At 40.3% G+C, this 14,330-nt stretch overlaps 2 protein-coding genes across 2 annotated transcripts in view; one reads left to right on the top strand and one right to left on the bottom strand.

Annotated features, from left to right (window-relative positions):
* Positions 1–14,330, bottom strand: part of LOC129459384 (zinc finger protein 85-like) — a 385,447-nt gene that overhangs the window by 345,791 nt on the left and 25,326 nt on the right. Inside the window, 2 exon segments of the mRNA XM_063616175.1 lie at positions 9,447–9,542; positions 11,100–11,226. Of these exon segments, the coding sequence (XP_063472245.1) occupies positions 9,447–9,542; positions 11,100–11,226 (223 nt within the window).
* Positions 10,382–11,059, top strand: LOC129459418 (single-stranded DNA-binding protein, mitochondrial). The gene has a single exon (XM_055236145.2). The coding sequence runs from the start codon at positions 10,513–10,515 to the stop codon at positions 10,957–10,959; it is 447 nt and encodes a 148-aa protein (XP_055092120.1). The 5' UTR covers positions 10,382–10,512; the 3' UTR covers positions 10,960–11,059.

Raw genomic sequence — 14,330 nt, forward strand, 5'->3', positions numbered from 1 at the left:
AAGCCCAGCAGAGTAAAAGTGGACCTCTAAAAAGACATCCTACAAGCCAGAAGACACTGGGGGCCAATATTCAGCATTCTTAAAAAAAGTGAATTTCTAACCCAGAATATCCAGCAAAACTAAGCTTCGTAAGTGAAGGAGAAAAGAAATCATTTTCAGACAAACAAATGCTGAGGGAATTCATCACCACTAGGCCTGCCTTGCAAGAGCTCTTGAAAGAAGCACTAAATATGAAAAAGAAGAAACCACTACCAGCAAATGCAAAACACACTGAAGTACAAAGACCAATGACACTATGAAACAACTATGTCAACAGGTCTGCAAAATAACCAGCTAGCACCATGAGAACAGGATAAATTCACACATAACAATATTAACCTTAAATTTAAATGGACTAAATGCCCCAATTAATCCCAGCACTTTGGGAGGCCGAGGTGGGTGGATCATGAGATCAGGAGATCGAGACCATCCTAACATGGTGAAACCCCATCTCTACTAAAAATACAAAAAATTAGAGGGCATGGTGGCGGGCACCTCTAGTCCCAGCTACTTGGGAGGCTGAGGCAGAATGGCGTGAACTCGGGAGGCAGAGCTGGCCGTGAGCCAAGATTGTGCCACTGCACTCCAGACTCCAGCCTGGGCAACAGTGCAAGATTCTGTCTCAAAAAAAAAAAAAAAAAAAAAAAAGGCACAGAATGGCAAGCTGGTTAAAGAGTCAACCCACTGGTGTGCTGTATTCAAGAGACCCATCTCACATGCAAAGATACACATAGCCTCAAAATAAAGGGAGAAAAATTTACCAAGCAAATAAAATCAGAAAAAAAGCAGGGGTTGCAATTGTAGTTTCTGATAAAACAGACTTTAAACCAAGAAAGATCAAAAAAGACAAGGAAGGACACTACATAATGGTAAAGGGATCAATTCAAGGAGCACCCAGATTTGTTTTTATTGCTTGATTGATTGATTTTTTTTGAGACAGAGTCTCTCTCTGTCACCCAGGCTGGAGTACAGTGGCATGATCTTAGCTCACTGCAAGCTCTGCCTCCTGGGTTCACACCATTCTCCTGCCTCAGCCTCCTGAGCAGCTGGGACTACAGGCACCCGCCACCACACTCAGCTAATATTTTGTATTTTTAGTAGAGACAGGGTTTCACCTTGTTAGCCAGGATGGTCTCGATCTCCTAACCTCATGATCTGCCAGCCTCAGCCTCCAAAAGTGCTGGCATTACAGGTGTGAGCCACCGCGCCCAGCCTTATTGATTTATTTTTTGAGATGGAATCTCATTCTGTCGCCCATACTAGAGTGCAATGGTGCGATCTTGGCTCACTGCAACCTTCACTTCGCAGGTTCAAGTGATTCTCCTGCCTCAGCTTCCTGAGTAGGTGGGATTACAGGCACCAACCACTATGACCAGCAAATTTTTGTATTTTTAATAGAGACAGGGTTTTACCATGTTGGCTAGGCTGGCCTCAAACTCCTGACCTCAGGGGATCTGCCTGCCTTGGCCTCCCAAAGTGCTGGCATTACAGGCATGAGCCACACGTCCATCCAGCACTCAGATTTATAAAACATACTTAGATACCTACAGAGACTTAGACTCCCAAACAATGACAGTGGGAGACTTTAACACCCGACTGCCAATACTAGACAGATCTCTGGGAAAGAAAAATAACAAGGATATTCAGGACTTAAACTCAGCTCTAGGTCAAGTGGACCTGATAGAGCACACAAATCCCAAAGCCAGCAGAAGACAAAAAATAACGAGGATCAGAGTGGAACCATAGGAGATAGAGACACAAAAAAACCCTTCAAAAAAATCAATAAATCCAGGAGCTGTTTAAAAAAAAAAAAAAAAAAAAAGAGACCACTAGCTAGATTAATAAAGAAAAGAGAAAAGAATAAAATAGACACAATAAAAAAATGATAAAGCAGATATCAGCATAATACAATCATCAGGGCTGGGCGTGGTGGATCATGCCTGTAATCCCAGCACTTTGAGAGGGTGAAGTGGGTGGATCACCTGAGGTCAGGAATTCTAGAGCAGCCTGGCCAACAAAGTGAACCCTGTCTCTACTAGAAAAAAAAAAAATTAGCTGGGCATGGTGGCTGGCGCTTATAATCCCAGCTACTCAGCGGGCCAAGGCAGGAAAATCACTTGAACCCAGGAGGCGGAGGTTGCAGTGAGCCAAGATCACACCATCACACTCCAGCCTGGGGGACAAGAGCGAGACTTCGTTCTGAAAAAAAAAAAAAAAAAAAAAAAAAAAAAAAAAAAAAAAAAGAAAGAAAATCATCAGAAAATACTATAAACACCTCTATGTATATAAACTGGAAAATCTAGAAGAAATGGATAAATTACTGTACACATACACCCTCCCAAGACTGAACCAGGAAGAGGTTGAATCCCTGAATAGACCAACAACAAGTTCTGAAATTGAGATGTAATAAATAGGCTACTAAACAAAAAAACCCCAGGACCAGATGGATTTACAGCTGAATTCTACCAGAGGTACAAAGAAGAGTTGGTACCATTTCTTCTGAAACCATTTTAAATGAAAGAAAAGTAGGAACTCCTCCCTAACTCATTTTATAAGATCAGCATCATTCTGATACCCAACCTGGCAGAGATATAAAAACAACAAAAACAAAAACTTAAAACCAATATCCCTGATAAATATCGATGCAGGCTGGGCACAGTGGCTCTCGCCTGTAATCCCAGCACTTTGAGAGGCCGAGGCGGGCAGATCAGTTGAGGTTAGGCGTTCAAAACCAGCCTGGCCAACATGGTGAAACCCCATCCCTATTAAAAATACAAAAATTAGCTGGGTGTGGTGGCACACGCCTGTGATCCCAGCTACTCAGGAAACTGAGTCAGGATAACTGCTTAAACCTGGGAGGTGGAGGTTGCAACGAGCTGAGACTGCGCCACTGCACTCCAGCCTGGGCGATAGAGTGACACTATGTCAAAAAAAAAAGAAAAAAGAAAAAAAAATTGATGGAGAATGAGAAAACTATTTTGAAATTAATATGGAACCCAAAAAGACCCCATATAGCCAAGACAATCTTAGGCAAAAAGAACAAAGCTGGAGGCATCATGCTATCCAACTTCAAACTATACTACAAGGCTGTAGTAACCAAAACAGCCTGGCACTGGTATAAAAACAGACACATAGACCCATGAAACAGAATAGAGAACTCAGAAATAAGACTGTATATCTACAACTGCCTGATCTTTGAAAAATCTGACAAAAACAAGCCATAAGGAAAGAACTCCCTATTTAATAAATGATTCTGGGAGAACTGGCTAGCCATATGCAGAGAGTGGAAACTGGATGTGGTAAGAAAAAGAGCAAGTGTGAGGTGAAGCCAGGTTCAGGCCAGGCACAGAGACTCACGCCTGTAATCCAAGCACTTTGGGAGGTCGATGAGGTCAGGAGTTCGAGACCAGCCTGACCAACATGGTGAAATCCCATCTCTACTAAAAAACTACAAAAATTAGCTGGGCATGGTGGAGGGTGCCTGTAATCCCAGCTACTTGGGAGGCTGAAGAAAGAGAATTGCTTGAACCAGGGAGGTGGAGGTTGCAGTGAGCTGTGATGATGCCATTGCAATGCAGCCTAGAGTACAGAGTGAAACTCCATCTCAAAAAAATAAAAAAGGCCAGTTCTTTTAATGAACCAGCTCTCATTTGAATTAATGAAGTGTAAACTTTCTGATTATCAAAAGGCTGGTGCCAAGGCATTTTGAGAAATTCGCCCCCATGACCTAAACACCTCCCTACCAGGTTCCACATCCAACATTGGGGACTACATCGCAGCATGAGGTTTGCAGAACATGTTCATCCAAACCATATCACAAACTAGGCTTAACAGACATGTACAAAATTTCTCAGTTAAAAGCAAAATAATACACATTATTCTTATTTGCACCTGATGTATTCTGTTAGAACACAAAACAAGTCTTATTAAAGAATACCAGCTGGGTGTAGTGGCTGATACCTATAATTTCAAAAATTTGGAAGACAAAAGTGAGAGGATCCCTTGGGACCACAAGTATAAGACCAGTGTCAGTAATACAGTGAGACCCTGTCCCTAGAAATAATCAAAAAATTAGCCAGGCATGGTAGTGCATGTCCATAGTCTCAGCTAGTCAGGAGGCTGAGGTGTAAAGATCACTTGAGTCAAGGAGGCTGAGGTTGCAGTGAGCCAAAATTATGACACTATACGCCAGCCTGGGTGATGCAGTCTGATCATGTCTGAAAACGACAACAACAAATAAATTTAAGAAGACCAAAATCATGCACTGCATGGTATCTGACCAAAACCGAATAAAACTCGGAATTAAAAGCAAAAGTAAAACTGGCAAATCCAACAATATCTAAAAAAAAAACACATGGGCTGAGTGCAATGGCTCACACCTGTAATACTACCATTTGGGGAGGCTGAGGCAAGAGAACTGCTTGAGCACGGGTGTTAGAAACTAGCCTAGGCAACATAGGAAGATTCTGTCTCTAATAAATAAAATAAAATTAAAATAAAATAAAACATTCTTCAACATATTCCTGCTCGAGGGTCAAAAATTGTAATTTTGTTAAGATGCCAATACAACCTACAGAGGTGAACAAATTCAGTACAATCTCTATAAAAATCTCAATAGCACAAGTTATTACAGAAATATTCTTTAAAATTTTTAAATTTGATTGTGAACTATAACTAATCAAACACCCATGAAAAGAACAAAGAGGCATTATACTTCCTGATTTTAAAACATTAAAAGCTACAATAACAAAAACAGTATGGTACTGATACAAAGACAGATAAACAGATGAAAGAGCAGAATAGAGAGTTCAGAAATGAACACTTGTGTATATGATTAAATGATTTTCCACAAAGCTGCCATGAACACACAATAAAGATAATCTTTTCAAAAAATAATGTTAAGAACTAAATATTAACACTGATAAAGTTGGATCATTTCCTTGAACCATATATAAAAAATGTTTTCAAAAAAATACTTACACTCATAAAAAAAAAAAACTAAAATCTCTTAGAACAAAATAGAAAAAAGTCATGACACGGGCCTTGGCACCATTTTCTTAGATACAACATTAAATGCATGAGCAACAACAGAAAAACAGAAAAATTTACACTCTACTTCAAAATTTCTCCACATTAGAAAAAAAAAAACATTCCACTGTGTGAAAATGCCTCATTAGAAATGGGTGAAAATATTTGCAAGTCACAAGTGATAAGAGTTAATATTTGGGCCGGGTGCAGTGGTTCACAGCTGTAATCCCAGCACTTTGGAGGCTGAGGTGGGTAGATCACCTGAGGTCAGGAGTTCAAGACCAGCCTGACCAAATTACAAATTAATAATTTGTAGAGAAACACGTAAAAATAAAAATGAAAAATGAAATCACCTCACATCCATTACAATGGCCACTATAAATTTTTTAAAGATGCCAAATCTGTTGATGATGCAACGAAAATGAAACCTCTGTTGATTGTTGGTAGAAAACAAAGACGCAGTCATTATTTTAAAATGTTACATTTCTCAAATAATTAAAAATGGAATTATTATCAAATACAGCAACTCCATTAATGAATCTATATTCAAAATATGCAACGAAAGACCCAGAAGACATATTTGAACATCTATGATTATTGTACCAGTACTCACAAAAGTCAAAAGGCTGAGGCAACCCAGGTGTCTCTTGATTTATGAACACATCAAAAATGTAACATATACATAAAATGGAATATTATACAGACTTAAAGAAGAAAATCTTGTCAATTTTAAGATAAACTTTGAGAATATTATGTCATCTGAAATAAGCCAGAAACAAAATGATGGACACTATTATTCTACTTATATATATATCTTAAATAGTCACACTCATAAAAACAAAGTGGAAGGGTGTTTGTCAAGGGCTGGGGAGAGGGTAAAATGGATTGTTGTTACTTAATGGGTATTTAGTTTTAGTTTCACAAGATGTAAAATTTCTGTAAGTCTTTTGCATAACAATGTGAATATACTTAACATGGCTAAAATGCAATTATTATTATTATTATTATTTTTTGAGACGGTGTTTTGCTCTTGTTGCCCAGGCTGAAGTGCAATGGGGCAATCTTGGCTCACTGCAACCTCCGGCTCCCAGGTTCAAGGACTTCTCCTGCCTCAGCCTCCCGAGTAGCTGGGATTACAGGCACCTGTCACAAAGCCCCGCTAATTTTGTTTTTTTTTTTTTGAGACGGAGTCTCGCTCTGTCGCCCAGGATGGAGTGCAGTGGCGCAATCTTGGCTCACTGTAAGCTCCGCCACCCGGGTTCACGCCATTCTCCTGCCTCAGCCTCTCCGAGTAGCTGGGACTACAGGCGCCCGCCACCACGCCTGGCTAATTTTGTGTGTGTGTGTTTTTAGTAGAGACGGGGTTTCACTGTGGTCTCGATATTCTGACCTCGTCATCCGCCCGCCTCGGCCTCCCAAAGTGCTGGGATTACAAGCGTGAGCCACTGCGCCCGGCCAGCCCCGCTAATTTTTGTATTTTTAGTAGAGATGGGGTTTCACCATGTTGGTCAGGCTGGTCTTGAACTCCTGACCTCAGGTGGTCTGCCCACCTCAGCCTCCCAAAGTGCTGGGATTACAGGCATGAGCCACCACGCCTGGCATGTAAAACTTTTTTTTTTGAGACAATCTCACTCTGTCACCCAAGCTGGAGTGCAGTGGCACAATTATGGCTCACTTCAGCCTCGAACTTGCAGGCTCAAGTAATTCTCTTCTCTGAATTTCCCAAGTAGCTGAAACCACATGTGCATACCACCATGCCTGGCAATTTTTTAAATAATTTTGTGGAGAGGGAATCTCTCTGTGTTGCCCTGGCTGGTCTCAAATTTTGGGCTCAAGTGATCCTCCTTTCTTGACCTCCCAAAATCCTGGGATTACAGTTGTGAGGCACCACCATGTCTGGCCCTGAAATGTACACTTAAGGAAATTTAAGATGGTAGGCTGGGCACAGTGGCTCATGCCTGTAATCCCAGCACTTTGGGAGGCTGAGGTGGAGTGATCACTTGAGGTCAGGAATTCAAGACTAGTCTGGCGAACATGGTGAAACCCTGTCTCTTCTAACAATAGAAAAAATTACCCAGGTGTGGTGGCAGGGACCTATAATCCCAGCTACTCGGGAGGCTGAGGCAAGAGAATTGCTTGAACCCAGGAGGCGGGGGTTGCAGTGAGCTGAGATCACACTATTGCACTCCAGCCTGGGCGACAGAGCGAGACTCTGTCTCAAAAAAAAAAAAAAAAAGATTTAAGATGGCAAATTTCATGTTACATGTTTTTACAATCATTAATTTTTCTTTTTCTTTTTTTTTGAGACAGAGAATTGCTTGAACCCGGGAAGCGAAGGTTGCAGTGAGCTGAGATCGCGCTATTGCACTCCAGCCTGGGTGGCAGAGCGAGACTCTGTCTCAAGATAAAAAAAGATTTAAGATGGTAAGTTTCATGTTACATGTTTTTACAATCATTAATTTTTCTTTTTTTTTTTTTTTGAGACAGAGAATTGCTTGAACCCGGGAGGCAGAGGTTTCAGTGAGCTGAGATTGCGCTATTGCACTCCAGCCTGGGCAACAACAGTGAAACGCTGTCTCAAAAAAAAAAAAAAAACAAAAGTTGAAGAGGTGTTTCTTCCATCAAATTCACAGACACCAATGCAAAACTATATTGTGCCCATTGTCAATGCTTCTATTTTAACGTAGGACTAGAAGTAAGTGGCAGAATGATGAATCAAAAACATTTTTAAAAAGCCACTGAAATTGGGCTGGGCGCGGTGGCTCACGCTTGTAATCCCAGCACTTTGGGAGGCCGAGGCGGGTGGATCAAGAGGTCAGGAGATACAGACCACGGTGAAACCCCGTCTCTACTAAAAATGCAAAAAATTAGCCGGGCGTGGTGGCGGGCGCCTGTAGTCCCAGCTACTCGGAGAGGCTAAGGCAGGAGAATGGCGTGAACCCGGGAGGCGGAGCTTGTAGTGAGCCGAGATCGCGCCACTGCACTCCAGCCTGGGTGCCTGGGTGGCAGAGCGAGACTCTGTCTCAAAAAAAAAAAAAAAAAAGCCACTGAAATTGAAGACAAATAAGTTACTGTTTGTGGATCATATGATCTTATATATAAAAAAACCATAAACACTACATTGAAATTTGTCTAAAGTAATAAATACACTCAGTAAATTAGCAAAATATAAAATTAACATACTAGTATAAATTACTATTCCATACATTTAAACCATCTGATACAATAAAGAAAACAATCTGATTTACAATTGAATTAAAATAATAAATTTCTGAGAGGAAATTTAACCAAGAAGGTAAAAAAATCTTTACAATAAAAGATATAAGATAGACCAGGCACGGTGGCTCACGACTGTAATCCCAACACTTTGGGAGGCCGAGGCGGGCAGATCACGAGGTCAAGAGATCATGATCATCTGGCCCACATGGTGAAACCACGTCTCTACTAAAAATACAAAAAATTAGCTTGGCGTGGTGGCATGTGCCTGTAGTCCCAGCTACTCAGGAGGCTGAGGCAGGAAGATTGCTTGAACCCAGGAGGTGGAGGTTGCAGTGAACCGAGATTGCGCCACTGCACTTCAACTTGGCGACAGAGTGAGACTCCGTCTCAAAAAACAAAACAAAATAAAACAAAAAAGATATATCAATGAAATAAATTATTGAAGACACAAATTTTAAAATATTTCATGTCCATGGATTGAAGGAATAAATATTGCTAAAGTGTCATATTATCTAATCTATAGCTTCAATAAACTTCCTATTAAAATTCCAGTAGCATTTTTTTCCACCGTAATAAAAAATACAATTCTAAAATTTACAAGAAACTGCAATAAACTTCAAATAGCCAAAAAACTCTTGAGGCAAAATAACAAAGCAGAGGGGTATTATACTTTATAATTTCTAACTGTATTTCAAGAATATAGTAATAAAAACAGGAAGGAATGTGCAAAAAGATTAACAAACAAAACAACGGAACAGAAAACACTACTTTCACACATTTCAGACATGATGAAAAAAGAAAACTAAAAAATAGTTTAACATAGAGTTTCCCAAAATTATGCAGATATCTGTGTGTCCCCCCAAATAATGGAAAAGCAGGCAGATTGTACAGTCTTTTATATGCCATGAAAAGGACTCTGGCTCTCACTGTAAACCTGAAGGAAGATCACCAAAAGGAAAGTAGAATCTTTAAACAATTCAAAAGCATAAGACAGAAGATGCCCCTACATGACAGCAAAAAAAAGAACAAAAAAACACTCAGGCATCCCAGAAACTATTTCCTTTGGAACACAGCTTTCCAAATCACATTTTAAGGACCAGCTTTCTTTTTGACCTTTGGACTTCTCATCTGTGTCATCTGTTGTGTTCACTCTCACCTACCTGGGGGTTTGGCTACCATCTCATGTCTCTTCATATTCCAGGGCTCTTTCCCTTGCTCCAGACAGGTGATCAGGTCTGGCTTAGTGACAGCAATACCTGCTTTATTAGAAATAAATAACATGAATCTTTCTCATATTCTCCAATTACCAACCTAGTAGTATGCTTAGTGAACAGGAAGTGATAGAATATTCTAGAAAATTAATCCTAAAATACTAATTAATGAGAGAAATTTCTAAATATTTAGAAAATATTTTAAATTTGTAGGTTCTTAATTTCACTACCCGGTACTCATAAATCAAAACATTGCTGGTGATGAATGGATTTTAAAATATCGGCAAATATATATATATATATATATATATTTTATTTTTGAGACAGAGTCTCGCTCTATTGCACAGGCTGGAGTGCAGTGACATGATCTTAGCTAACTACAACCTCCGCCTCCTGGGTTCAAGCAATTCTCCTGCCTCAGCCTCCTGAGTAGCTGGGACTACAGGCGCGTGCCACCATGCCCGGCTATTTTTGTACTTTTAGTAGAAACGGGGTTTCACTTTGTTGGCAAGGCTGGTCTTAAACTCCTAACCTTGTGACCCGCCCACCTCAGCCTCCCAAAGTGGTGGTATTACAGGAGTGAGCCACCGTGCCCGGCCTAAAAACATGGGCAACAATATTTTATGACACTAAATTTCTGGAATTACCACTAATCTAGAGTGAAGGATACAGATCAGCTCAGGAAAGTGGAAAGTTCAGGTCAAGATTAAACATCTTGAATACATTCTTTTTCACACACAGCCTCAAGATTTTCTTGAAAAAACGGATCAGAAATTCATTTATGCAAAGCATAAATTATGAAAAATCATTCCACAAAAAAAGAGAAACCTTTAGGGTATATTAGAAACTGCGTATTAAAGTTATTCTCGAGAGCGTCAGGTGAGGGAGGAAGGGATAGCCAGCGCGAAGGAAGTGCTGGAGTCGTGTGTTTTGGCTGCGCGTGATCCTGCGTGGGTCGGGAGGTGTTTCTGTGAAGAGCCTAAAGATTAGACTGTAAGAAAAGAAAACAGAAGCCATGTTTCGAAGACCTGTATTACAGGTACTTCGTCAATTTGTAAGACATGAGTCTGAAACAACTACCAGTTTGGTTCTTGAAAGATCCTTGAATCGTGTGCAGTTACTTGGGCGAGTGGGTCAGGACCCTGTCTTGAGACAGGTGGAAGGAAAAAATCCAGTCACAATATTTTCTCTAGCAACTAATGAGATGTGGCGATCAGGGGACAGTGAAGTTTACCAATTGGGTGATATCAGTCAAAAGACAACATGGCACAGAATATCAGTATTCCGGCCAGGCCTCAGAGACGTGGCATATCAGTATGTGAAAAAGGGGTCTCGAATTTATTTGGAAGGGAAAATAGACTATGGTGAATACATGGATAAAAATAATGTGAGGCGACAAGCAACAACAATCATAGCTGATAACATTATATTTCTGAGTGACCAGACGAAAGAGAAGGAGTAGAAAGGATGATTCTTCTTTGGCCATCATTTGGTACAGTCTCATTTCCAAGTCATGTATAATCTTTATCACTCCCAAGGACAAGAATTAAAATACTCTTTTACATAAAAAAAAAAAAAAAAAAAAAAAAAAGTTATTCTCACCCAAGAAGACCAGGTTTCTGTAGTTCTCTAACATCACTTTCCTATACAAACCCTGCTGAGCAGTGTCCAGGCATTGCCACTCCTCCAGAGAGAATTCTATGGCCACATCCCTAAACGTCAATGGCCCCTGAAAAACACAAGCACACAGACACACATATATTTACCAAGTGGCCATGGGCAGAATTTATTATTTGAATTAAAATGAAATGACAGAGCAAAGAGAATTGGTTCTGATTAATAGAAATGACTGAAATTTTCCAATAATTTTTTTTTTTTTGAGACGGAGTCTCGCTCTGTCACCCAGGCTGGAGTGCAGTGGCGCGATCTCGGCTCACTGCAAGCTCCGCCTCCCGGGTTCACGCCATTCTCCTGCCTCAGCCTCTCCGAGTAGCTGGGACTACAGGCGCCCGCCACCATGCCCGGCTAATTTTTTTTTTGTATTTTTAGTAGAGACGGAGTTTCACCGTGGTCTCGATCTCCTGACCTCGTGATCCGCCCGCCTCGGCCTCCCAAAGTGCTGGGATTACAAGCGTGAGCCACCGCGCCAGGCCATTTTCCAATAATTTTTAACACAGAAATATTCTCTAAAATATTCTCTAATTCTGAGAGAAGAGAATAGCATAAGATCCACAACACCAGTGTACATATGATACTTTTCTAGATAAAGTATAAAATTAAGAGCATAAACACAAACATATACATTTTTGAGTGCTATATTTATATCATAAAGAATGAGTTGTGTGTATTTTCCAGACAAAAAAGAGATGTTGAGTTAGAAGGCACCTCCTGAATTTTAATGTGTACAATATACTGGAAATCTTGTGCAGATTTTTTTTCAGAAGATCTGGAATGAAGTCTGAGTTTCTGATTTTCTAACGAGCTCACTAGTAATGCCAATGTTTTTGGCCCCAAAAGAAAATTCTGTGAAACATCCAGTAAGTGGAAAAGCCTGTGTTTTACCTGATTTTTCTGGCCTGTAAACAAAGAGCCTTCATTTTCCAAAGACAGATATATGCAAAGAAAACATAAGAAAAAAGGGCAGCTGCCAGATTCAACGTGATGGCTTATGCACATTAGCTGCATAAAGATATCTAATAATGAGAAGAAAAATGGTTAACTCTGTAGTGAAAGAAATATCAGAGAGCTTTTTTTTTTTTTTTTTTTTTTTTTTTTGAGACGGAGTCTTGGTCTGTCACCCAGGCTGGAGTGCAGTGGCGCGATCTCGGCTCACTGCAAGCTCCGCCTCCCGGGTTCACGCCATTCTCCTGCCTCAGCCTCTCCGAGTAGCTGGGACTACAGGCACCCACCATCACGCCCGGCTAATTTTTTGTATTTTTAGTAGAGACGGGGTTTCACCGTGGTCTCGATCTCCTGACCTCGTGATCCGCCCGCCTCGGCCTCCCAAAGTGCTGGGATTACAAGCGTGAGCCACCGCGCCCGGCCCCCCTATCAGAGAGCTTTTTAACAAAGTAAATTATTAATATCCACCACACTAGGACACATTTTTATGGTGTGCTGATGCATACAGAAGAACATAGCATCATTGCCTAGATATTGCCCCTCAAAAAGTAAATTATATTCTGAATTCAATCATACAGAAACATCAGTTTTATGCAAAGTTCAAGATACAGGTATCTCCAATGTTCTGTAATTTTCAATAATGATTTTAAGTAGTCTTTCTTCAGCACCCTATATAGCAGGTATCTCTCAATTTTTTTTTTCAGAACTTTCTGGGTAATAAATGCCATCCTATTTAAATAAGTATTTTCTTAATCCTGTTCTGCATAGAGCTAATGGAGAACACAGATGGAGCCTCAACATTACATATCCTCCATGTAAACCCCAGCTTTCCCCAATCTTGAGTATCCACATCCTTCTATGTTCAACAGCCACAATGGGAACATTTTTAATAGTGCAGATCATAAATTCATGGTAGGAATTCTGCATGGCATATAAGAAGCCATGATATTGAGAATGTAGAGAAGGCTCTAGTACATAGGAAAGAAATATTTTGCATAGACCCTTAACTATCATTAGAATTTTAAAAAGTAGTGAAACTCATTAGTAAGGAAAAACACAAGTAGAAAAGTAAAGGTTTGCAAATACTAAATGAGTGAGACTCTAGAAGAGAGTGGACAAAGCTCTTGATCTGAGACTTATTTAGCTGAAAAACAAAAAACAAACAAAAAAAAACACCATTTTTCCTCTTTCTCCTTCTTCTCTTGGAATCCTTTTCAGATGAAATTCTCTACAGAAGTAACATCTGCATCTTGAGAAAACTGCCTTAAATGTGTCAGCACCACCTTCTTACCTGCTAGCACCACACCCGCAGACAGAAGGACCAAGACCAAAAAGTCCACCCATATCTCTCCTTCATAACAGAAGAAATTCAGGAACAATGTGCTGCTCCATGGATGTAAAAATATAAGTTTCTCCTTTCCTGTCTCAGGTGCCCTCCCCTGCCCCCAAACACCAGCAATTTCTGCTACAGTAATGAAAATATGGGCCACACTGCCCTGTCCCTACCAAACCCAAATAGAACAGGTCTTGTAACCACCCTTTAGTGCAAAGGTGGCACTTAACTCTCATGAATGTATCTTGAAGCCCTCATACTTGATTCTGGCCTCACCTTAGAGTCACATGAGGCACTTCATTAAAATAACATGGATGCTTCCACCCAGAACAATAAACAGAAGCTGTGGGGAGGGCACAAGAGATTTCTGCAAATTGGCCATGTGATCCTAATGAGAAGCCTGGGCTGATAACCACTTAGCTAAGCATTGCCTCTCAAGATTTAATGAACTTAAAAATCACTTGGTAATGTTGGTCCCACTTTATGTAATGTGATTCTGCAGGTTTGGAAAGGGTTCATGAATGGGTGTTTCAAACAAGTCCCCTACCAATGCTGATGTTGCCCCCCAGGCTCATCATTAGCATTAGTTAGAGAAGGCAGGCACAGCACAGAGTCCCTGATATTCAGCACTCTTGTCACAACACAAATACTTCTGGTACAAATGAAGACAACCACACTCCATCCTGAAGTTTTATATTATTTGCTGGCTCTTTAAAGTTTACAGAGGAAACAGAAGGCAGCAATGTTGGAATAAGTCTACATTTGGAAAAAAATATGTACACATGCACTAATGCAATAATTATTAAGCAGGTACTATGTGCTCAAGAGTACAATACAGAGCACTGTACTGGGCATAACACATTATGTGATTTAATACC

The sequence above is a fragment of the Symphalangus syndactylus genome, chromosome 13 (genome assembly GCF_028878055.3).
Source record: "Symphalangus syndactylus isolate Jambi chromosome 13, NHGRI_mSymSyn1-v2.1_pri, whole genome shotgun sequence".
Taxonomy (NCBI): domain Eukaryota; kingdom Metazoa; phylum Chordata; class Mammalia; order Primates; family Hylobatidae; genus Symphalangus; species Symphalangus syndactylus.